Below are 26,502 nucleotides of genomic sequence, written 5' to 3'. Positions count from 1 at the left end.
CTAGGTTGTTGCCCAGATATGGAAGAGGTTCAGCAGGGCCGACCGTACAGCTTTACGCATAGCGAGAAAATGCGCAGTGTCGTCTATTTTTCTCGATGAGGGACCAGAGTTTGTCTGTTGGGAACGGACGCTCTGTCACACCGGTGGCCTCGGACCCTCCTTTCCGCATTTCCGCCAGTGGTTCTGATTCAGCCCACACTGGAGAAGGTGCACAAGGAGAGCTTACCATTAATTATTGTGGCTCCCTGTTGGCCCAGGCAGCCTTGGTTCGTGGAAATCATTCGCCTTTTAGGCGGGGACCTGTAGAAACTATCATTTGGCAGGATATTTGGTTCCTATGGGCCTGGCTCCCGACGGGGCCAATCTGATGGCTAGGAGTTTTCCATCAAATGTTATTGCTACCATTCAGTCTGTAAGGGCTTCTCCGTCCACGAGAGGGCTGTATGCGTATAAGTGCCAAGCGTTTGAGCGCTGGTGGCAAGATAAAGGACTTGTTCCTTTTCAGTGCTCTGTGAGGGACATCCTTATATTCCTACAGGAGCATTCTCTACTTTAAAAGTCTGCTATCTCAGCCATGTGGGGATTGACGAAGCCTCACCGGGACTCACCTTCTGGTGGTGCGGTTCCTGGTAGGTTGTACGACGTCTCAGACCGGTCTCTAAATCTATTGCGACCACATGGGATTTGGCGCTGGTTTTGGAGGCGCTGTGTGTAGCCCCCTTTGAGCCTCTGGAGTCGGTGGATCTGAAAAGATCCTCTCCTACAAAAACCTCCCTGCTCATGGCTTTGGCCTCGGCTGAAACGTGTTGGGGATCTCTGCGCGTTTTCCTTCCTGTACTCAGTTCACCCCGGGCGACTCTAAGGTGATGTTGCATCCAAATGCACCCTTTGCCCCAAAAGTCATGGCTATGTCCTACATGTCGTTAGCTTTTGAGCTATTTCCCTTTTCACCTCCTCCCTTTGCTTCTGAAGAGCAATGGAGGTTACATGCCCTGTGTCCGGTACGAACTTTACGCACGTATATTGAACGGGCCTGGAATATCCGGTTATGTGACCAGCTTTTTGTCTGTTTTGCTAATCTAAGCAGCGTCTCTCCCACTGGATTGTGGAGTCCATCTCCCTGGCGTATAGCAGCAAGGGGCAAGGGCTACCTAGCGGTGTACGCGCCCACTCCACCAGGGGTCTGGCAGTGTCTTGGGAGTTGTTTAAAGGATTGACTGTAGGAGATATTTGTGCTGCGATGAGTTGGGCATCACCACACACTTTAGTGAGGTTTTATCGATTGGATATCACACAGTGTGCTTACAGCTGGGACGGGGGAAAGTCACTAGGCAGCGCGCCGTGTGCGCAGTACCCAGACTGGGGTCAGTTCTGGGTGGTCTGCTGCACCTGGCGGGGTCAGTTCTGGGTGGTCTGCTGCACCTGGCGGGGTCAGGTCTGGGTGGTCTGCTGCACCTGGCGGGGTCAGGTCTGGGTGGTCTGGTCATTTAGTATCAGTTAGGGTCGGTTTGGGGCGGGATTATATTTCCCCATAGTATGTTGTACCGAAGTTGATTGACTGAAAGGGAACATAACGTTATGACTATAACTACTGTTCCCTGAAGGAGGGAAACGAGGTACAACACCTGTTTGGCCCGCACCGCCCGTTCCTGGCCTCGGTGAAGAGCGGTATTAAATTGAAGGAATGAATCCGAGCCTCACGCTTATCACCTGTGGAAGGCGCAGCTTCCAGCAAGGCAAGGATTTCATTGGCCTTGTCAGGCGCGATTGTAGATCCTTCAACCGAAGTATGTTGTACCTCGTTTCCCTCCTTCAGGTAGTAGTTATAGTGATAATGTTGCGTTTCATGTGTTCACAACAAATACCCACATTTGGCAACAATAATCAGGAACCTATAGTACCCCAGGAATCAAACCATGCCAAGCAACAGTATTGATTAGGGTCCATGATTGTACCATCAGACAGTGAGCCAGCCAGTCAACCAGCCACTCAGTCAGTCTTTCACAGCTTGGCCTCCACGTCACCATATGATTGGATTAGACCCCCTCCATGTCGCCGTATGATTGGTTTATTGGATAAGATCCCTCCTCTCCCTGTATTCCAGTATTGCTCCCATTAGAGGGCTTCGGTTTGAGGTTCACCAGTCTATCTGTACACTGTACAAAACAATGCATTCAAGCACACTGACAAGGAGGCGATGTAGTAGCTTGAAGTAGCTGTGCCATGCATGTCTATGCACATGTGTTCTTGATGGGTGTGGATTGATTGATTGAAAGTTCACTGATCGTCTCGTCTTGAAGCTCATGTTTGCGTCCCAATTGGCACCCTATTCCCTATATAGTGCACTACTTGGCGCTCCGCTATGGTATGCTCCCTATGGGCCCTGGTCAAAAGAAGTGCACTAAATAGGGAAAAGGGTGCCATTTGTAACTCATGTAAAGCTCTCTGTCTGAGTGGTGAGACACACTGTATGTAACTGTCTGCTGGTCTTCTAGTCTAGCTCTGTTGTGTCACAGCATCAACGTCCAGGGGACAGTTCTCCCTGCGTACCCAGATGTCCTCAGCCCGCTGGTCATCCACGCTCATCCCAGCCAGGACACACTGCTTCCCCAGGTGGGAAAGTCTCATCCCTGGGGTGGTGGTCCCCGTGGCTCCCTGGGGCTGGTGGTGTTTATGGCCCCCCTCTTGGCCTTCCTCTCCCAGGGACAGGCCCCCTACAGGCCCCTCTAGGTCTGTGTTGGAGCGTCCTCTGACAGACTGGCAGAAATCATCATCATCACTAAGGATGTCTGTTTCTTTAACGTCACCTCCTCCTTCCACCTGCGTCTCCTTCTGCGCCGCCTGCTCCTCCTCGTAGCATTCCAGGTCAAACTGCTCCTCCACCCAGCGGTCTGTATCCCCTGCCTGCACCTCCCCCAAGTCTGTAGCCTGCACCTCCCCCTGTTCCTTTCCCTGTCCTTCCCTTTGTCCCTGTCCCTCAGGCTCTTCAGGGGACAGTGGGGACTCCTGGTCTGGCTCGCCGTCGAAGACAATGTCTGTGTCGATGGTGAAACGGTTCCGCACCAGCTTCCTCCGGCCCAGGGTCCGCGCCGGGTCTGACACTGCAGAGGGAAGAGAAACAGACATCATGGTTCCAGTGGGATGAATTGATTAGATAACAACCTTGCTTCAACAACAATAGATGAGATATAACATATACACAGCGTAAGCTAGTTGTTAGCGTTTACCTGCTTTAATCACACAAGCACACACACGCCCCCCATCTCACCCCACCTGTTCTGTTCATGGCAGGTCTGGCTCCCTTCAGGGCACAGAGGCGTTTGCCTCCGAAGGGGACATACTGCTGGTTGGGAGGTAGAGACTCTGTCTTCATCAGTTGACGTCGTTGCTTATCTCTTAGGATGGAGTGGACTGCCTTCAGGAAGTCCTTCTTACTGTCCACAGAACTGGACGAGAGAGAGATTTGAAAAAAGATTTGGCATGGGTCCCGAGATCCTCAAAAAGTTCTACAGCTGCACCATCGAGAGCATCTTGACCGGTTGCATCACCGCCTGGTATGGCAACTGCTCGGCATCTGACCGTAAGGCACTACAGAGGGTAGTGCGTATGGCCCAGTACATCACTGGGGCCAAGCTTCCTGCCATCCAGGACCTATATACCAGGCGGTGTCAGATGAAGGCCCAAAGAATTGTCAAAGACTCCAGTCACCCAAGTCATAGACTGTTCTCTCTGCTACCGCACGGCAAACGGTACCGGAGCGCCAAGTCTAGGTCCAAAAGGCTTCTTAACAGCTTCTACCCCCAAGCCATAAGACAGCTGAACAATTACGCAAATGGCCACCCAGACTATTTACATTGACCCCCCCCCCCCCCCCCACCTACATGTACAAATTACCTTAACTAACCTGTACCCCCGCACATATTTTTTTATTTTTTGTATTTTTTGTCATTTAGCAGACGCTCTTATCTGCGCATGTGACAAATAACATTTGATTTTATTTGATTTATTTAATTGGTAGGATAATTAAAACATTCTCAGATCGTTAAGACATATATAGGCCTACAGCCACAGCATTAATCAGCATCAAGGAGTTTCCCTTCTAATAGCGCTTTCGGCATCTGGAAAGGAGCTATATTAATAAATTAAATATGAAGAAAATATATTTAAAATGAAAACGATTAAAAGCTATTGAGGGTGTTTCCAAAATAAATCAGTGACTTAACGTCATTGTTGCCTTCGGTCAGGACTGACGGACATGCCATCAGTTGGATGAGGAGGCTCACCTGCAGCACAGGTGGAATGTCCTCTCCGGCCGTCCTTCTGACTCGGACTTGACGTGGACGATCTCACACACGGCAGAGCCCTCTCCGTCTGCATGGAACACACAGAGTTATGACCTCACGTACAGAACAGAACAAGTCATTTGTAGTCACTGACTATCTTTATCTCACTCCATCGTGTCAGAGAAGAACATTACAAAGAACATCATGTCTATTCAGAAAGAGAATAACATTACAAAGAACATAATGTCTATTCAGACAGAGAATAACATTACAAAGTCAATACAGGAATGGTTGAGTCTTAAGTGTGTGCCAAATGACTCAAATAATGCATTAATAAACTGTAACAGGATTCATCAGCATGGTTGAGTGTACTGTACCTTGGTTATTGAGGGCTCTATATTGAACTGTACCTTGGTTATTGAGGGCTCTATATTGAACTGTACCTTGGTTATTGAGGGCTCTATATTAAACTGTGCATTGGTTATTGAGGGCTCTATATTGAACTGTACTGTACCTTGGTTATTGAGGGCTCTATATTGAACTGTACCTTGGTTATTGAGGGCTCTATATTAAACTGTACCTTGGTTATTGAGGGCTCTATATTGAACTGTACCTTGGTTATTGAGGGCTCTATATTGAACTGTACCTTGGTTATTGAGGGCTCTATATTGAACTGTGTCTTGGTTATTGAGGGCTCTATATTACACTGAATTGTACCTTGGTTATTGAGGGCTCTATATTGAACTCTACCTTGGTTATTGAGGGCTCTATATTGAACTGTGCCTTGGTTATTGAGGGCTCTATATTACACTGAATTGTACCTTGGTTATTGAGGGCTCTATATTGAACTCTACCTTGGTTATTGAGGGCTCTATATTAAACTGTACCTTGGTTATTGAGGGCTCTATATTGAACTGTACTGTACCTTGGTTATTGAGGGCTCTATATTGAACTGTACCTTGGTTATTGAGGGCTCTATATTAAACTGTACCTTGGTTATTGAGGGCTCTATATTGAACTGTACTGTACCTTGGTTGTTGAGGGCTCTATATTGAACTGTACCTTGGTTATTGAAGGCTCTATATTGAACTGTACCTTGGTTATTGAGGGCTCTATATTGAACTGTACCTTGGTTATTGAGGACTCAATATTGAACTCTACCTTGGTTATTGAGGGCTCTATATTAAATTGTACCTTGGTTATTGAGGGCTCTATATTGAACTGTACCTTGGTTATTGAGGGCTCTATATTGAACTGTACCTTGGTTATTGAGGGCTCTATATTAAACTGTACCTTGGTTATTGAGGGCTCTATATTGAACTGTACCTTGGTTATTGAGGGCTCTATATTGAACTGTACCTTGGTTATTGAGGGCTCTATATTGAACTGTACCTTGGTTATTGAGGGCTCTATATTGAACTGTGCCTTGGTTATTGAGGGCTCTATATTGAACTGTACCTTGGTTATTGAGGGCTCGGACTTGGAGGGTGTCTGTGGAGATCATGTGACGGAAGCGGAATGGGTCCTTGTCTTCAGACGAGACTGACGACACTCGATGGGAGCCACCCTGAGAGACACACAGATAGACCTTAGATACGAACCCAAACAGACAGCTACGCACCCAAACAGACGCATAAATGATTGCCAAAGCATCTATGTAGTGCTTATGAAGACTTTATGAATGCTCTATAAAGCCTTTCTAAGTTTATAAGTTACAGGGGTGTGACAATTTTAGTACATTTGTGTCATGTGAGCTGCAGGTTGGTTTAGATGGCTGTGTGATATGCGTTTTAAAATACATCAGCTGGTACCACTGACCCGCAGGACTAGTTATGGAAGGTACCACTGTCCCACTGGACTAGTTATGGAAGGTACCACTGTCCCACTGGACTAGTTATGGAAGGTACCACTGTCCCACTGGACTAGTTATGGAAGGTACCACTGTCCCACTGGACTAGTTATGGAAGGTACCACTGTCCCACTGGACTAGTTATGGAAGGTACCACTGTCCCACTGGACTAGTTATGGAAGGTACCACTGACCCGCAGGACTAGTTATGGAAGGTACCACTGTCCCACTGGACTAGTTATGGAAGGTACCACTGACCCACTGGACTAGTCATGGAAGGTACCACTGTCCCACTGGACTAGTTATGGAAGGTACCACTGTCCCACTGGACTAGTTATGGAAGGTACCACTGTCCCACTGGACTAGTTATGGAAGGTACCACTGTCCCACCGGACTAGTCATGGAAGGTACCACTGACCCACTGGACTAGTCATGGAAGTGGTGCTTCAACAAAACCAAATATATTAGAACCACTTGATGGGAATGGAATATCACTGGTAGGATTCACAGAAACCATGGTTGAACGTGGGTTGTATTAAGACTGGTAGGATTCACAGAAATCATGGTTGAACGTGGGTTGTATTAAGACTGGTAGGATTCACAGAAACCATGGTTGAACGTGGGTTGTATTAAGACTGGTAGGATTCACAGAAACCATGGTTGAACGTGGGTTGTATTAAGACTGGTAGGATTTACAGAAACCATGGTTGAACGTGGGTTGTATTAAGAGATGGAACTCACCATTTTCTTCTTCTGCTTGGAGCCATCCTTACACACAAACACCACGGCTGTTCTGAAGACTGAACCATGAAGAGGGTGATGAAAGGGTTAGCAGAAAGATTTCAGTGTTTGAGTAATACTTTCTCAAATACATGAATAAGCTACCATAATATAGTATTATGTTAATTGAGTGAGCAGGCTTGCGCTCAGTCCCAAATGGGCTGTGGTCAAAAGTAGTGCACTATATATGGAATAAGGGTGCCATTTGGGACACTACGTCTGTCATTAGACAGAGTGGTACATGTATCCTTATGTAACAGACAGCCAGTTTAAGAGGGATCTAGAGAAGGTTCTAAGTAGCTTTGTCCTGTTCTAGACAACTAGAACCACATTATCTGCATGGTTCTGAGAAGGCCATATCGGATGCACACTACGTCTTGTCCTTAACGTACTGAATGCAGCCAGTTGGGGGTCTTTCTTCCATTTGCCCAGGGAGGAGGGAGGGTTGATCCAGGCTACGCTGGTGTGTAGCAGCAAGTCACCCATCGACAGATCAGCAACCTAGAACACACAACACAACCATGTTACACCCATGTTACAACACACTAATGTTACAGCAATGCAATCCCTCAACATACTCTGAGAAATTCTCAAACGACACCCCTTATTCCCTTATATAGTGCACTTCCTTAGACCAGAGCCATGGCAATTTTCTAAAGAAGTACAGTGTGTTGGGTGTTGGGGTGTAATTTGAGCCACACAGCCACTGGACACCACAGACACACCTGGAGAACATGAGGAGACTTCCAACAACAACCGCACCTCTTTCTTGTCTCCACTCTGTTCCGCTATGAGCTGGTCAAACACCAACCCAAACTCCTCGTGGATCTTCTGCATCTCATTGATGTGACTGGCCACCTTGTTCATGGCCTTCATAGCAACTGGACAGGATGCAGAGAGAAGAGAAGAGGATCATTATTATACTAACCCTAACAACCCTAACAACCCTAACAACCCTAACAACCCTAATAACCCTAACAACCCTAATAACCCTAATAACCCTAACAACCCTAATAACCCTAATAACCCTAACAACCCTAACAACCCTAACAACCCTAATAACCCTAACAACCCTAATAACCCTAATAACCCTAACAACCCTAATAACCCTAATAACCCTAACAACCCTAACAACCCTAACAACCCTAATAACCCTAATAACCCTAATAACCCTAACAACCCTAACAACCCTAACAACCCTAATAACCCTAACAACCCTAATAACCCTAATGACCCTAACAACCCTAACAACCCTAACAACCCTAATAACCCTAATAACCCTAATAACCCTAACAACCCTAACAACCCTAACAACCCTAATAACCCTAATAACCCTAACAACCCTAATAACCCTAATAACCCTAACAACCCTAATAACCCTAACAACCCTAATAACCCTAACAACCCTAATAACCCTAACAACCCTAATAACCCTAATAACCCTAATAACCCTAATCCCATTCACACAAAATATATGTTTTATTGTCACATATACCCCACCCCCTCCCTCCCTCCCTCCATTTTTTTGTTTTTTTTTTAGGGGGGGGGGGGGGGTAGATCAGCTTAATATTGCAGATAGATTGTAACTTCCATCAATGTAATTGTCTGCATCACTTCCAATCCCCTATGTTTTTCATATATATATATATATATATATATATATATATATATATATATATATATATATATATATATATATATACAGTGGGGAGAACAAGTATTTGATACACTGCCGATTTTGCAGGTTTTCCTACTTACAAAGCATGTAGAGGTCTGTAATTTTTATCATAGGTACACTTCAACTGTGAGAGACGGAATCAAAATCAAAAATCCAGAAAATCACATTGTATGATTTTTAAGTAATTAATTTGCATTTTATTGCATGACATAAGTATTTGATCACCTACGAACCAGTAAGAATTCCGGCTCTCACAGACCTGTTAGTTTTTCTTTAAGAAGCCCTCCTGTTCTCCACTCATTACCTGTATTAACTGCACCTGTTTGAACTCGTTACCTGTATAAAAGACATCCACACACTCAATCAAACAGACTCCAACCTCTCCACAATGGCCAAGACCAGAGAGCTGTGTACGGACATCAGGGATACAATTGTAGACCTGCACAAGGCTAGGATGGGCTACAGGACAATAGGCAAGCAGCTTGGTGAGAAGGCAACAACTGTTGGCGCAATTATTAGAAAATGGAAGAAGTTCAAGATGACGGTCAATCACCCTCGGTCTGGGGCTCCATGCAAGATCTCACCTCGTGGGGCATCAATGATCATGAGGAAGGTGAGGGATCAGCCCAGAACTACATGGCAGGACCTGGTCAATGACCTGAAGAGAGCTGGGACCACAGTCTCAAAGAAAACCATTAGTAACACACTATGCCGTCATGGATTAAAATCCTGCAGCGCACGCAAGGTCACCCTGCTCAAGCCAGCGCATGTCCAGGCCCGTCTGAAGTTTGCCAATGACCATCTGGATGATCCAGAGGAGGAATGGGAGAAGGTCATGTGGTCTGATTAGACAAATATAGAGCTTTTTGATCTAAACTCCACTCGCCGTGTTTGGACACTTGCCCAGCGACAGCCCCGAAACCTGAGGGATCTGGAGAAGGTCTGTATGGAGGAGTGGGCCAAAATCCCTGCTGCAGTGTGTGCAAACCTGGTCAAGACCTACAGGAAACGTATGATCTCTGTAATTGCAAACAAAGGTTTCTGTACCAAATATTAAGTTCTGCTTTTCTGATGTATCAAATAATTATGTCATGCAATAAAATGCAAATGAATTACTTAAAAATCATACAATGTGATCAAATCTTGTTCTCCCCACTGTATATACACATACACATACATACACATACATACACACATACAGTGGGGAGAACAAGTATTTGACACACTGCCGATTTTTCAGGTTTTCCTACTTACAAAGCATGTAGAGGTCTGTAATTTTTATCATAGGTACACTTCAACTGTGAGAGATGGAATCTAAAACAAAAATCCAGAAAATCACATTGTATGATTTTTAAGTAATTAATTTACATTTTATTGCATGACATAAGTATTTGATACATCAGAAAAGCAGAACTTAATATTTGGTACAGAAACCTTTGTTTGCAATTACAGAGATCATACGTTTCCTGTAGGTCTTGACCAGGTTTGCACACACTGGAGCAGGGATTTTGGCCCACTCCTCCATACAGACCTTCTCCAGATCCTTCAGGTTTCGGGGCTGTCGCTGGGCAATACGGACTTTCAGCTCTCTCCAAAGATTTTCTATTGGGTTCAGGTCTGGAGACTGGCTAGGCCACTCCAGGACCTTGAGATGCTTCTTACGGAGCCACTCCTTAGTTGCCCTGGCTGTGTGTTTCGGGTCGTTGTCATGCTGGAAGACCTAGCCACGACCCATCTTCAATGCTCTTACTGAGGGAAGGAGGTTGTTGGCCAAGATCTCGCGATACATGGCCCCATCCATCCTCCCCTCAATATGGTGCAGTCGTCCTGTCCCCTTTGCAGAAAAGCATCCCCAAAGAATGATGTTTCCACCTCCATGCTTCACGGTTGGGATGGTGTTCTTGGGGTTGTACTCATCCTTCTTCTTCCTCCAAACACGGCGAGTGGAGTTTAGACCAAAAAGCTCTATTTTTGTCTCATCAGACCACATGACCTTCTCCCATTCCTCCTCTGGATCATCCAGATGGTCATTGGCAAACTTCAGACGGGCCTGGACATGCGCTGGCTTGAGCAGGGGTACCTTGCATGCGCTGCAGGATTTTAATCCATGACGCCGTAGTGTGTTACTAATGGTTTTCTTTGAGACTGTGGTCCCTGCTCTCTTCAGGTCATTGACCAGGTCCTGCCGTGTAGTTCTGGGCTGATCCCTCACCTTCCTCATGATCATTGATGCCCCACGAGGTGAGATCTTGCATGGAGCCCCAGACCGAGGTTGATTGACCGTCATCTTGAACTTCTTCCATTTTCTAATAATTGCACCAACAGTTGTTGCCTTCTCACCAAGCTGCTTGCCGATTGTCCTGTAGCCCATCCCAGCCTTGTGCAGGTCTACAATTTTATCCCTGATGTCCTTACACAGCTCTCTGGTCTTGGCCATTGTGGAGAGGTTGGAGTCTGTTTGATTGAGTGTGTGGACAGGTGTCTTTTATACAGGTAATGAGTTCAAACAGGTGCAGTTAATACAGGTAATGAGTGGAGAACAGGAGGGCTTCTTAAAGAAAAACTAACAGGTCTGTGAGAGCCGGAATTCTTACTGGTTGGTAGGTGATCAAATACTTATGTCATGCAATAAAATGCAAATTAATTACTTAAAAATCATACAATGTGATTTTCTGGATTTTTGTTTTAGATTCCGTCTCTCACAGTTGAAGTGTACCTATGATAAAAAATTACAGACCTCTACATGCTTTGTAAGTAGGAAAACCTGCAAAATCGGCACTGTATCAAATACTTGTTCTCCCCACTGTATATACACATACACATACATATACATACCCCTCCCTCCTCCCCCCTCCCCCCTCCCTCCTCCCCATTCAGGTGATAGTGTTCTTCACTGTCAGGATCAGTCAGTGAGTACAGCTCCCTCCCCCCTCCCTCCTCCCCCCTCCCCCCTCCCTCCTCCCTCCTCCCCCCTCCCTCCTCCCTCCTCCCCCCTCCCCCCTCCCTCCTTACCATTCAGGTGATAGTGTTCTTCACTGTCAGGATCAGTCAGTGAGTACAGCTCCCTCCCCCCTCCCTCCTCCCTCCTCCCCCCTCCCCCCTCCCTCCTCCCTCCTCCCCCCTCCCCCCTCCCTCCTCCCTCCTCCCTCCTCCCCCCTCCCTCCTTACCATTCAGGTGATAGTGCTCTTCACTCTCAGGGTCAGTCAGTGAGTACAGCTCCCTCAGTAGAAGTGGGTACTTCAGGACTCTCTGGATGGGTTTGATCAGGTAGGACTCCAGGGTTGAGGAGTGTTGCTGTTTAGGGTTCCTCTCTTCCAGAAACGCCTTGAAGTCTGCATCGGTCTTAGCTAGACGCAATGAGATGGGAGGAGAGAAGGTTTTACACACATAACCTCCAAAACGTTTCAGAAGAGCTGGACTATTAAATAAGATCCAACATAAAGAAGCCCCTCGACCGTCTGCTGCTACCATGTGATCTGTTAATAAAAGGTAATTAAAGAACAACCCTTTGTCTTCTGTCTTAGCTGGAAGCAGAGTAAAGGGGAGTGTCATATACAGCCAAACCTTTGTCTGATAAAGGTCTACGACCGAAACATCACTCTATTTTTTAATGGATTTACAATCAATTCCTCTTCCTCCTATGCACAGGAACTGGACCCAAAGTATGTTTGCGGCTCCTAATAAGTGATCTTTAGAAAATCATCTGGCCCTTGAATAGTTAAATAAGGTGTGTATGTCCGGGGTTCCAATAATAATGTGTGAGGTAGAGTTTGGGGGTAGTCAAGGACCAGAGTTGAGCAACACTGTCCTAAGAAACACATTCTGTTGTAGCTATGAAGAGGTCATTCAACACTGTTCTAAGAAACACATTCTGTTGTAGCTACGAAGAGGTCATTTAACACTGTCCTAAGAAACACATTCCGTTGTAGCTATGAAGAGGTCATTCAACACTGTCCTAAGAAACACATTCCGTTGTAGCTACGAAGAGGTCATTCAACACTGTCCTAAGAAACACATTCTGTTGTAGCTACGAAGAGGTCATTCAACACTGTCCTAAGAAACACATTCCGTTGTAGCTATGAAGAGGTCATTCAACACTGTCCTAAGAAACACATTCCGTTGTAGCTATGAAGAGGTCATTCAACACTGTCCTAAGAAACACATTCCGTTGTAGCTACGAAGAGGTCATTCAACACTGAGAGGGAGGAAACCGCTCATGGATTTCACCATGAGGCAAATGGTGACTTTAAAACAGTTAAGAGTTGAATGGCTGTGATAGGAGAAAACTGAGGATGGATCAACAACATTGTAGTTACTCCACAATACTAACCTAATTGACAGAGTGAAAAGAAGGAAGCCTGTACAGAATAAAAATACTCCAAAACATGTATCCTGTTTGCAACAAGGTATTAAAGTAACACAGCAAAAAATGTGGCAAAGTAATTAACTTTTTGTCAGGAATACAAGGTGTTATGTTTTGGGGCAAATCCAATACAACACATTACTAAGTACCACTCTCCATATTTTCAAGCATAGTGGTGGCTGCATCATGTTATGGGTATGCTTGTAATCGTTAAGAACTGGGGAGTTTTCCAGGATAAAAAATTAACAGAATGGAGCTAAGCACAGGCAAAATCCTAGAGGAAAACCTGGTTCAGTACGCTTTACAACAGACACTGGGAGATGAATTCACCTTTCAGCAGGACAATAACCTAAAACACAAGGCCAAATCTATACTGGCGTTGCTTACCAAGAAAATAGTGAATGTTCCTGAGTGGCCGACTTACAGTTTGGACTTAATTAAATCTGCTTGAAAATCTATGGCAAGACTTGAAAATGGTTGTCTAGCAATGATCAACAACCAATTTGACAGAGCTTGAAGAATTTTTTAAATAATAATGGGCTTATATTGTACAATCCAGGTGTGGAAAGCTCTTAGAGACTTACCCAGAAAGACACAGCTGTAATCGCTGCCAAAGGTGATTTTAACATGTTTTGACTCAGGGCTGTGAATACCTATGTAAATGAGATATTTCTGTATCATGTGGGGCAGCCCATCTCTGTAGTGCAGGGTGGAGCAGGTCGGGTCAGTGGAAACACCAGAGGTGCCAGGGAGGAATGCTTCAGGTTTTAACTGTGATATACACACCCTTTATGAGCAGCTTGGACACACACAAGCACACACACACACACACACAAGCACACACACACAAGCACACAAGCACACACACACAAGCACACACACACACACACACAAGCACACACACACACACACACACACACACACACACACACACAAGCACACACACAAGCACACACACACTAACTGTGTTTAACTCACCCTTTACGAGCACCTTGGGGACTTTAGTGTGACTGGCGCAGAACGCACTGTAGATCTTAAAACGGTCTGCATAGTACAGGAAGGAACCTCCTAGAGAGAAGAGGATTTTCTGAGAAGGAGAGGAGAGAGTCGTGGTTACACAATGTGTTTTGGTTGCGGCGGCCAGTTAAAATGTCAGATGTAGGTTCGACAGTCAATTGAAGTCCTCGTTCCAGGCTGGGTGTTATTTGGTTCCAGGCTGGGTGTTATTTGGTTCCAGGCTGGGTGTTATTTGGTTCCAGGCTGGGTGTTATTTGGTACCAGGCTGGGTGTTATTTGGTACCAGGCTGGGTGTTATTTGGTTCCAGGCTGGGTGTTATTTGGTTCCAGGCTGGGTGTTATTTGGTTCCAGGCTGGGTGTTATTTGGGACCAGGCTAGGTGTTATTTGGTACCAGGCTGGGTGTTATTTGGTTCCAGGCTGGGTGTTATTTGGTTCCAGGCTGGGTGTTATTTGGTACCAGGCTGGGTGTTATTTGGTACCAGGCTGGGTGTTATTTGGTACCAGGCTAGGTGTTATTTGGTACTAGGCTGGGTGTTATTTGGTACCAGGCTAGGTGTTATTTGGTTCCAGGCTGGGTGTTATTTGGTTCCAGGCTGGGTGTTATTTGGTTCCAGGCTGGGTGTTATTTGGTACCAGGCTGGGTGTTATTTGGTACCAGGTTGGGTGTTAATTGGTTCCAGGCAGGCTGTTATTTGGTACCAGGCTGGGTGTTATTTGGTACCAGGCTGGGTGTTATTTGGTTCCAGGCTGGGTGTTATTTGGTACCAGGCTAGGTGTTATTTGGTACTAGGCTGGGTGTTATTTGGTACCAGGCTGGGTGTTATTTGGTACCAGGTTGGGTGTTCATTGGTTCCAGGCAGGCTGTTATTTGGTACCAGGCTGGGTGTTATTTTGTACCTTGAATTGGTCCACTCTCTCCAGCTTCTCCAGGTCTGGAACCAATCTGGTCCCGTCTTCTAGAGTCTTCAGGAATTCCACCTGGAACTGCACCATCTCCGGCAGGTTCCCAATCAGAATGTCCAGCTGGAGCCACACAAAAGGAAGGAGGGAAATATATTATTTCACAATATATCAACAAATTACAACTCAAGTGCCCTATTACATATTCTACATTCTATATAGTGCACTACTTTTGATGAGAGCCTTATGAGCCCTGGTCAAATGTAGTGCACTTGATAGGAGATAGGGTGCCATTTGGGAAGCAGCAGTGAGGGTGTTGAAGTGAGGCGATCCTATTAAAGCAATAGAACCATCTGTTCCATCAACATCACAGTCTCAGCCTTATATTTATCCCTTTCTGTTCCCTCTTTAAACCTCCTCCTCCTATCTCTCTCTCTCTCTCTCTCTCTCTCTCTCTCTTCCTCTCTCTCTCCCTCTCTCTCTCTCTCTCTCTCTCTCTCTCTCTGTCTCTCTCTGTCTCTCTCTCTCTCTCTCTCTCTTCCTCTCTCTCTCCCTCTCTCTCTCTCCCTCTCTCTCTCTTCCTCTCTCTCTCTTCCTCTCTCTCTCCCTCTCTCTCTCCCTCTCTCTCTCTTCCTCTCTCTCTCTTCCTCTCTCTCTCCCTCTCTCTCTTCCTCTCTCTCTCTTCCTCTCTCTCTCTCTCTCTCTCTTCCTCTCTCTCTTCCTCTCTCTCTCTTCCTCCTACACACAGCACAGCCTGTACATGGTTACGCAACAGCCATTCTACAAAAAAAAAAGTGTTAGCACCAGAGACATTTACAAGGCAGCTCCAGTATCTCTCCCACTGTGTGTGTCATACCTCGTCCTGAGTGAGGCAGGTCTCCTTCTGCAGGGGGGTCAAGTACCTCCCAATGAGACAATTAAGATCCTGCAAGACAAAGAGTGATTTTAGGCTTGATTAGGGTGCTGGACGCACGCTCAAACACCCATTGATTGGGGATGGGGTGGAGACACATGCACGCACAAAAACACACATACGGTCGCACACACACCGACCACTGGATGTCACCTCATGGATATGTACACACATGGAGAGGGAGAATAGAAAAGACTCTGGCCACATCTCAGGTCACAAGTCATTAAAGTCATCAAGCTGTACTACACATCAACTGGCAAATAATACAGTTCCTAATCACATGTAAATATATAGGTCCTTTATTGTGTAGGTCTCACACTGACTGGGTTTGTTAAAGTGTCTCTGTTTCTAGTTAGATCAGATTACATACACTCCATGACCAAATGTATGTGGACACCTGCTCGTCCAACATCTCATTCCAAAATCATGGGCATTAATACAGAGTTGGTCCCCCCTTTGCTGCTATAACAGCCTCCACTCTTCTGGGAAGGCTTTCCACTAGATGTTGGAACATTGCTGCGGGGGACTTGCTTCCATTCAGCCACAAGAGCATTAGTGAGGTCGGGCACTGATGTTGGGCGATTAGGCCTGGCTCGCAGTCAAGCGTTCCAATTCATCCCAAAGTTGTTAGATGGGGTTGAGGTCAGGGCTCTGTGTAGGCCAGTCAAGTTCTTCCACACCGATCTCAACAAACCATTTCTGTATGGACCTCGCTTTGTGCACGGGGGCATTGTCATGCTGAAACAGTAAAGGGGCCTTCCCCAAACTGTTGCCACAAAGTCGAAAGCACAGAATCGTCTAGAATGTCATTGTATGCTGTAGTGTTAAGATTTCCTTTCACTGGAACTAAGCGGCCTAGCCCGAACCATGAAAAACAGCCCCAGACCATTATTCCTCCTCCACCAAACTTTACAGTTAGCACTATGCAATGGAGCAGGTAGCGTTCTCCTGGCATCCGCCAAACCCAGATTTGTCCGTCGGACTGCCAGATGGTGAAGCGTGATTCATCACTCCAGAGAACGCGTTTCAACTGCTCCAGAGTCCAATGGCGGCAATCTTTACACCACTCCAGCCGACGCTTGGCATTGCACATGGTGATCTTAGGCTTGTGTGCGGCTGCTCGGCCATGGAAACTCATTTCATGCTGAGGTTGCTTCCAGAGGCAGTTTGGAACTCGGTAGTGAGTGTTGCAACCGAGGACAGACGATTTTTATGCGCTACACGCTTCAGCGGTCCCGTTCTGTGCGCTTGTGTGGCCTACCACTTTGCGGCTGAGACTTTGTTGCTCCTAGATGTTTCAACTTCACAATAACAGCACTTACAGTTGACCAGGGCAGCTCTAGCAGAGCAGAAATTTGATGAACTGACTTGTTGGAAAGGTGGCATCCTCTGACGTTGCCACGTTGAATGTCACTGAGCTCTTCAGTAAGGCCATTCTACTGCCAATGTTTGTCTATGGAGATTGCATGGCTGTGCGGATGAAAGGCGAATCCACAAATTTGAAGGGGTGTACACATACTTTTGTATATATAGTGTATGTATTGAGATCACTGTTTCTAGTTAGATCAGATTACATATGTATTGATATCTCTGTTTCTAGTTTGATCAGATTACATACAGTGCATTCGGAAAGTATTCAAACCCCTTGACATTTTCCACATTTTGTTACGAATTAAATTAAATTCGTTAAATCGTTTTTTCCCCTTCATCAATCTACACACAATACCCCATAATGACAAAGCAAAAACTGGTTTTTAGAAATGTTTGCAAATTTATTTTTAAAAAATTACTGAAATATCACATTTACATAAGTATTCAGACCCTTTACTCAGTACTTTGTTGAAGCACCTTTGGCAGTGATTACAGCCTCGAGTCTTCTTGGGTATGACGCTACAAGCTTGGCATACTTGTATTTCCTCTCAAGCGCTGTCAGGTTGGATGGGGAGCGTCGCTGCACAGCTATTTTCAGGTCTCTCCAGAGATGTTCGATCGGGTTCAAGTCCGGGCTCTGGCTGGGCCACTCAAGGACATTCAGAGACTTGTCCCGAAGCCACTCCTGCATTGTCTTGGCTGTGTGCTTAGGGTCGTTGTCCTGTGGGAAGGTGAACCTTCATCCCAGTCTGAGGTCCTGAGCGCTCTGGAGCAGGTTTTCATCAAGGATCTCTCTGTACATTGCTCCGTTCATCTTTCCCTCAATCCTGACTAGTCTACCAGTCCCTGCCGCTGAAAAACATCCCCACAGCATGATACTGCCACCACCACGCTTGGTATTCAGGCCAAAGTGTTCTGTCTTGGTTTCATCAGACCAGCGAATCTTGTTTCTCATGGTCTGAGAGTCCTTTAGGTGCCTTTTGGCAAATTCCAAGCGGGCTGTCATGTGCCTTTTAATGAGGAGTGGCTTCCGTCTGGCCACTCTACCATAAAGGCCTGATTGGTGGAGTGCTGCAGAGATGGTTGTCGTTCTGGAAGGTTTCTCCCATCTCCACAGAGGAACTCTGGAGCTCTGTCAGAGTGACCATCGGGTTCTTAGTGTCACGATTCTGTAAAGCGGAACCCAGAAGCAGACCAGGACAAGGTGAGTTGAATGAAGGTGAGTATTTATTTAAAGACTTAAATGTGGGAAGCAGGACAATCCAGGTGACGGAGCTGGCAGTGGAGGTGAGTTGATGGGAGTGAATGGGCAGATCCAAGGATGTTTCTGAAGCAACAGACGATCAGGCAGAGGTGGAGTGAATATTCCGGGAGAGTAATGTTCATGGCTAACGATCCGGCAGGGAATGGATGTCAGGTCAGAGCTTATGAAGTGGAGAGGTGATGATCAGAACCAGGTGTGCAGATAGCTGATGAGATGCAGGTGCGGCTAATGGAGAGATCTCCCCGCCTTGCTTCGTCGCCCGGCAACCAGACAGGGTGCGTTCAGGAAACTCAGGAAAAAAGACTCCAGGACAGAAAACAGGCAACTCAGGCAGAAACCGACTCAGGAAGCGGGATTCATGACACTTAGTCACCTCCCTGACCAAGGCCCCTTCTCCCCCCAATTGCTCAGTTTGGCCGGGCGGTCAGCTCTAAGAAGAGTCTTGGTGGTTCCAAAATTCTTCCATTTAAGAATGTTCTTGGGGACATTCAATGCTGCAGAAATGTTTTGGTACCCTTCCCCAGATCTGTGCCTCGACACAATCCTGTATTGGAGCTCTACGGACAATTCCTTAGAGTCTCATAGCAAAGGGTCTGAATACTTATATAAATAAGTATCTGTTTTTTGTTTTTACTAAATTAGCAAACATTTCTAAAAACCTGTCTTCCTTTAGTCATTATGGGGTATTGTGTGTAGATTGATGAGGGAAAAAATCAATTAATCAATTTTAGAATAAGGCTGTAACGTAACAAAATGTGGAAAAAGGGAAGGGATCTGAATACTTTCCAAACGCACTGTATGTATCGAGATCTCTGTTTCTAATTAGGTCAGAATACATATGTATTGAGATCTCTGTTTCTAATTAGGTCAGATTACATTCCAGGTGAAGCTGGTTGAGAGAATGCCAAGAGTGTGCAAAGCTGTCATCAAGGCAAAGGGTGGCTACTTTGAAGAATCTAAAAACTATATTTTGATTTGTTTAACACTCTTTTGGTTACTACATGATTCCATATGTGTTATTTCATAGTTTTAATGTCTTCACTATTATTCTACAATGTAAAAATAAAGAAAAACCCTGGAATGAGTAGGTGTGTCCAAACTTTTGACTGGTACTGTATGTATTGAGATCTCTGTTTCTAGTTAGATCAGATTACATATGTATTGAGGTTAAATTATGTATTTGATATCTCAGAGCTTCTTTGTAACCCAGTTATAATACAATAATATGTATTGCTTTTCTATATTCTATAACCCAGTTATGACACCTCCCACAAACCCCCCCCCCCCCCCCCAACAAACACCACACACACCCACAGCAGAGATAGTATTATATTATACATTATATTATACTACGGTAGTACTGACTTTGACATAGGTGCGTTCCGTCTCCACCAGCTCACAGATTACTTTGCGTAGCTTGTCGGCGTCGGAGAGCTGGCGGCTGGCGGTGCCGGTGGCAGGGGGACGGAAGGGCGAGTCCAAGCTGGGGGACGAGGAGGTTGTGGCACACTCAGACGGATTCATGTCATGGAGACTGCGGCAGAATGCTGCGACCTGCTCTGTACTCTACAGATAGAGAGCGAGAGAGAGGAAGGAAGAGAGAGAGAGCGAGAGAGAGAGGGATGGAAAGGAGAGGAGAGAGGGAGAAAGAGGGAGAGGTAGAGAGAGAGAGTGGGGTAGAGAGAGACACAGAGAGGGGTGGAGACAGAGGGGGGAGAGAGGGAGAGGAGGAGGGAGAGAGAGGGAGAGGTATGAGAGAGAGGGGGATGGATGGATGATGGCGAGGTGAAAGGGAGAGAGAGGTAGAGAGAGGTAGAGAGAGAGCGAGAGAGATGGATGGATGGATGGATGGTGGATGGAGAGAGGAGAGGAGAGAGAGGGATGAGAGGAGCGAGAGAGGGATGAGAGGAGCGAGAAAAGGAGGGAGAGAGGGTGAGAGACAGAGGGGGAGAGAGGGAGAGGGGACGAGAGACCGAGAGACAGATGAGAGGAGAGAGATGGAGAGAGATAGAGGGTGGGAGAGAGAGAGAGCGAAGAGAAGGGGGAGAGAGAGAGAGAGAGCGAGAGAGAAGGGGAGAGAGAGAGAGAGCGAGAGAGAGGGAGAGAGAGAGAGAGAGAGAGAGAGAGAGAGAGAGAGAGAGAGAGAGAGAGAGAGAGAGAGAGAGAGAGAGAGAGAGAGAGAGAGAGAGAGAGAAGAAAGAAGAAAGAGGGAGAGATATGAGAGAGAAAGAGAGAGAGAGAGAGGGAGGGATGGAGAGAAGAGGTAGAGAGAGAGAGAGAGAGAGAGAGAGAGAGAGAGAGAGAGAGAGAGAGAGAGGTATGGAGAGGAGAGAGGGAGAGAGAGAGAGAGAGGGAGGGATGGAGAGGACAGAGGGAGAGAGAGAGGGGTGAGAGAGGGATGGCGGAGAAAGGTAGATAGAGAGAGGGATCGAGAGGAGAGAGGGAGGTGAGAGGAGAGAGAAAGGGGAGGGGGGAGAGAGAGAGAGGGAGAGATAATTTAAAATTGGCAACACACACACATATTTCTTTCCTCAGGGCCATGGGGTGAGACAGGGATGCAGCTTAAGGCCCACCCTCTTCAACATTTCAACTCTTCATCAGTCTAGTAGGGCGAGGGCACTAGAACAGGCTGCAGAACCCGGCCTCACCCTACTAGACTCGGAAATGTTTGCTGATGATTTGCTGATGCTTCTGTCCCCAACCAAGGAGGGCCTACAGCAGCACCTAGATCTTCTGCACAGATTCTGTCAGACCTGGGCCCTGATAGTAAATCTTAGTAAGACAAAAATAATGGCGTTCCAAAAAAGATCTAGTTGCCAGGACAAAAACAAATTATATCTAAACACTGTTGCCTTAGATCACACAAATAATATACCTACCTCGGCCTAAACATCAACACCACATGTAACTTCCAAAAGGCTGTGAACGATCTAAGAGTCAAGGCAAGAAGAGCCTTCTATGCCATCAAAAGGAACATAAAACTCAACATCCCAATTAGGATCTAGTAAAAAATACTTCAATCAGTTATCGAACCCATTGCCCTCTATGGTTGTGAGGTCTGGGGTCCACCCATCAACCAATAATACACAAAAGGGACAAACACCCAAGTGAGAGTCTGCATGCAGAATTCTGCAAAAATATCCTTTGTGTACAACGGAAAACCCCAAACAATGCATGCAGAGCAGAATTAGGACTATTCCCGCTAGTTATCAAAATCCAGAAAATAACTTACATTCTACAACCACCTAAAAGGAAGTGATGCCCACACATTCCACCATAAAGCCCTTAGAGAGATGAACCTAGAGAATAGTCCCCTCAGCCAGCTGGTCCTGGGGCTCTGTTCACAAACACAAAACAGACCCCACAGACCCCAGGACAGCAACACAATCACACCCAACCAAACTATGGGAAAGCAAAAAGATAACTATTTGACAAAATGGAAAGAACCAACCCAAAAATATTTCCCACAGATCACAAAGAATTTCAAAACAAATCCAACATCGATAAACTCCCATATCTGTTAGGCGAAATACCACAATACGCAATCACAGCAGCAAGATTTGTGGCCAGTTGCCATGAGAAAAGGGCAACCACTGGAGCACAAACAACATTGTAAATTCCACCAATATTTATCTGTTCATTTATATTCCCCACTATTCGTACTACAACTGTTTGCACATTGCTAAAACACTGTACATAGCTGATAATATAACACTTGAAATGTCTACCTTTTTCAACCTTTTTGAGTGCAATGTTTCCTGTCAATTTCTAATAGTTAGTTCTAAATTGGTTTCTTCTCACTTTTGTTTATTGTTTATTTCACTTGCTTTGGCAATGTAAATATATGTTTCCCATGACAATAAAGCCCCTTAAATTTAATTGAGAATTGAGAGAGAGAGAGAGAGAGAGAGAGAGAGAGAGAGAGAGAGAGAGAGAGAGAGAGACCGAAACAGAGAGAGAGAGAGAGAGAGAGAGAGAGAGACAGAGACAGAGACAGAGACAGAGACAGAGACAGAGACAGAGACAGAGAGAGAGAGAGAGAGAGAGCGAGAGAAAAAACAGAGTAAGTCTGCTTGTACCTCAGTCCTGCAGGCAGGCGATGGAGGGAGGGATGGAGGTGTAATCAGAAGAACAGATAAAGAGGACAGAAGAATCTGTTTACATCAGCCGCCACCTCCTGCTTGATCTGTCTCTCCCCCTCTCTCTCTGTTTCTGTTCACCACACTCTCTCTCTCTCTCTCTCCCTTACCCTCCTCTGTCTGTCTCTACCCCCTGATCAGTCTCTCCAAGGCAGGCAGGAGGAAGGAACGTAGGTACGGGTGTCACTTTCCTTCAGTTCCACTGGCAATTAGTAACTACGCAGAGAGGAGGGGAGGAAGGAGAGGAGAGGATAGGAGGGGAGGGGGGAGGGGAGGGGGGGGAGGGGAGGGGAGGGGAGGGGAGAGGAGAGGCAGGATGGAGGAGAGGAGAGGAGAGGAGAGGAGGAGGAGAGGAGAGGAGAGGAGAGGAGAGGAGAGGAGAGGAGAGGAGAGGAGAGGAGAGGAGAGGAGAGGAGAGGAGAGGAGAGGAGAGGAGAGGAGGAGAGGGGAGAGGAGAGGGAGAGGATGGAGAAGAGGAGAGGGAGCGCTAAAAAAATCATTGAACTCATTCTGTCTATTTTGGTCATAACAGTCACTCTCCATCTACGTCTCTCTTGATCTCTCTCTCTCTCTCTCTCTCTCTTCCCCTTGTGTTTTCCTCTTACTGATGGCTGATGTATTGATCTCTCTCTCCCCCTTGTGCTTCCCTCCTACTGATGGCTGATTGATCTCTCTCTCTCTTTTCCCCTTGTGCTTCCCTCCTACTGATGTATTGATCTCTCTCTCTCTCTTCCCCTTGTGTTTCACTCCTACTGATGGCTGATGTATTGATCTCTCTCTCTCTCTTCCCCTTGTGTTTTCCTCCTACTGATGGCTGATGTATTGATCTCTCTCTCTCTCTCTTCCCCTTGTGTTTCACTCCTACTGATGGCTGATGTATTGATCTCTCTCTCTCTCTCTTCCCTTGTGTTTTCCTCCTACTGATGGCTGATGTATTGATCTCTCTCTCTCTCTTCCCCTTGTGTTTTCCTCCTACTGATGGCTGATGTATTGATCTCTCTCTCTCTCTTCCCCTTGTGTTTTCCTCCTACTGATGGCTGATGTATTGATCTCTCTCTCTCTCTTCCCCTTGTGTTTTCCTCCTACTGACGGCTGATGTATTGATCTCTCTCTCTCTCTCTCCCCTTGTGTTTCCCTCCTACTGATATCTGATGTATTGATCTCTCTCTCTCTCTTCCTCTTGTGTTTCCCTCCTACTGATGGCTGATGTATTGATCCTCTCTCTTCCCCTTGTGTTTCCCTCCTACTGATGGCTGATGTATTGATCCTCTCCCTCCCCTTGTGTTTTCCTCCTACTGATGGCTGATGTATTGATCTCTCTCTCTCTCTCTTCCTCTTGTGTTTCCCTCCTACTGATGGCTGATGTATTGATCCTCTCTCTTCCCCTTGTGTTTCCCTCCTACTGATGGCTGATGTATTGATCCTCTCTCTCTCTTCCCCTTGTGTTTCCCTCCTACTGATGGCTGATGTATTGATCCTCTCTCTCTCTTCCCCTTGTGTTTTCCTCCTACTGATGGCTGATGTATTGATCCTCTCTCTCTCTTCCCCTTGTGTTTTCCTCCTACTGATGGCTGATGTATTGATCCTCTCTCTTCCCCTTGTGTTTCCCTCCTACTGATGGCTGATGTATTGATCTCTCTCTCTCTCTTCCCCTTGTGTTTTCCAATACTGATGGCTGATGTATTGATCCTCTCTCTTCCCCTTGTGTTTCCCTCCTACTGATGGCTGATGTATTGATCCTCTCTCTTCCCCTTGTATTTTCCTCCTACTGACGGCTGATGTATTGATCTCTCTCTCTCTCTTCCCCTTGTGTTTCCCTCCTACTGACGGCTGATGTATTGATCTCTCTCTCTCTCTCTCCCCTTGTGTTTCCCTCCTACTGATGGCTGATGTATTGATCTCTCTCTCTCTCTTCCCCTTGTGTTTCCCTCCTTCTGATGGCTGATGTATTGATCCTCTCTCTCCCCTTGTGTTTCCCTCCTACTGACGGCTGATGTATTGATCTCTCTCTCTCTCTTCCCCTTGTGTTTCCCTCCTACTGACGGCTGATGTATTGATCTCTCTCTCTCTCTCTCCCCTTGTGTTTCCCTCCTACTGATGGCTGATGTATTGATCTCTCTCTCTCTCTTCCCCTTGTGTTTCCCTCCTTCTGATGGCTGATGTATTGATCCTCTCTCTCCCCTTGTGTTTCCCTCCTACTGACGGCTGATGTATTGATCTCTCTCTCTCTCTCTCCCCTTGTGTTTCCCTCCTACTGATGGCTGATGTATTGATCTCTCTCTCTCTCTCCCCTTGTGTTTCCTTCCTACTGATGGCTGATGTATTGATCCTCTCTCTCCCCTTGTGTTTCCCTCCTACTGATGGCTGGTGTATTGATCTCTCTCTCCCCTTGTGTTTCCCTCCTACTGATGGCTGATGTATTGATCTCTCTCTCCCCCTGTGTTTCCCTCCTTCTGATGGCTGATGTATTGATCCTCTCTCTCCCCTTGTGTTTCCCTCCTACTGACGGCTGATGTATTGATCTCTCTCTCTCTCTTCCCCTTGTGTTTCCCTCCTACTGATGGCTGATGTATTGATACTCTCTAGGGCAGAAATAGACGGGTTGTTTGTTAAGCAACAAAACAGACGGGGCTGGCTTAGATTGTTGACAACATGTCAACTATATTTTGTCTCCGATGTTTATAGAAAATATAAATTCATTTGCACAATGACCACTTGTTGTCTCTCAAATACATCATTACAGTTGGTAAGATAGCTATCGAATTTTAGACAAAGTCGTGACATCAGTCAAAACACCTCAAAACAAGACATGGTATCAAGAACCAGATAAAACCAGCTGAAACGAGCCATCTACAAATCCCCACATGGCAGCTTATTGTCATCGTTGCTAGCTAACCCCCCCACCAAAAAAATAACATATTACATATCACGCCATGTTACAGTTACCAAGCCCATCAAGGCCCTGATTGGTGAACCACTGATCCACATCACGCCTTGTTACTGTTGCCAAGCCCATCAAGGCCCTGATTGGTGAACCACTGATCCACATCACGCCTTGTTACTGTTGCCAAGCCCATCAAGGCCCTGATTGGTGAACCACTGATCCACATCACGCCTTGTTACTGTTGCCAAGCCCATCAAGGCCATGATTGGTGACCCACTGATCCACATCACGCCTTGTTACTGTTGCCAAGCCCATCAAGGCCCTGATTGGTGAACCCCTGATCCAGTCACAGCTCTTTGTCTTTTGGCAATGTTAGGGATACTCACTCATACACAGAGCTTTTAACATAGTGTTTTCTACTGACATATTTGACACACTTTGACATACATTATTACATTGTGCATGTTCATTTTTACAGTAATTATTAATCAACATGTCCTCACCTGGGATTTGAACTCACAACCTCGTGATTAACGGCATTCAGATATTCCTGATACGCCACCATGTCTGTGTCAGTTTCAGTTAATTTAACTATTCTCTCATCATTGATGTCTTTCTGTATAGTTTTCTAATGTTGATGGACCATGTCAACCTGTTTTAAATGATACTGTTGGTGGGGCATGTTAACCTGTTTTAATCATACTACTGAATCACTAGATTAACTTCAAGATTAACTTCAAAGTGCATTCATCCTGTTGCTTATACCTATCAAGTTGTTTCAGATCTACACAAGTGCCTAGGGAGAAAGGGTTAGGGTTTCTTCTGGACAGGTCCTAACTATGTATATATATATATATATATATATATAGATGGATAGATAGATAGATAGATAGATAGATAGATAGATAGATAGATAGATAGATAGATAGATAGATAGATAGATAGATAGATAGATAGATAGATAGATAGATAGATAGATAGATAGATAGATAGATAGATAGATAGATAGATAGATAGAGAGTTCTCTTTGAGATGCTCAGCTATCATCTTTTTGAAATC

At 45.8% G+C, this 26,502-nt stretch overlaps 1 protein-coding gene across 1 annotated transcript in view; it reads right to left on the bottom strand.

Annotated features, from left to right (window-relative positions):
- Window positions 1–2,496: 2,496 nt before the first annotated feature.
- Window positions 2,497–26,502, bottom strand: part of LOC311115177 (rho guanine nucleotide exchange factor TIAM1-like) — a gene marked incomplete at both ends in the record, with an annotated part of 80,228 nt that continues 56,222 nt past the window's right edge. Inside the window, 12 exons of the mRNA XM_084190383.1 lie at window positions 2,497–3,101; window positions 3,274–3,446; window positions 4,284–4,371; window positions 5,742–5,850; window positions 6,873–6,931; window positions 7,304–7,412; window positions 7,674–7,792; window positions 11,758–11,937; window positions 13,932–14,040; window positions 14,870–14,995; window positions 15,729–15,797; window positions 19,786–19,986. Coding sequence (XP_084046509.1) covers window positions 2,497–3,101; window positions 3,274–3,446; window positions 4,284–4,371; window positions 5,742–5,850; window positions 6,873–6,931; window positions 7,304–7,412; window positions 7,674–7,792; window positions 11,758–11,937; window positions 13,932–14,040; window positions 14,870–14,995; window positions 15,729–15,797; window positions 19,786–19,986 — 1,947 coding nt within the window. The remainder of the gene's footprint in view (window positions 3,102–3,273; window positions 3,447–4,283; window positions 4,372–5,741; window positions 5,851–6,872; window positions 6,932–7,303; window positions 7,413–7,673; window positions 7,793–11,757; window positions 11,938–13,931; window positions 14,041–14,869; window positions 14,996–15,728; window positions 15,798–19,785; window positions 19,987–26,502) is intronic.

Source organism: Coregonus lavaretus (genome assembly GCF_964263955.1).
Source record: "Coregonus lavaretus genome assembly, contig: HAP1_SCAFFOLD_268, whole genome shotgun sequence".
Classification (NCBI taxonomy): domain Eukaryota; kingdom Metazoa; phylum Chordata; class Actinopteri; order Salmoniformes; family Salmonidae; genus Coregonus; species Coregonus lavaretus.
This window is presented reverse-complemented; position numbering and strand designations above follow the sequence as displayed.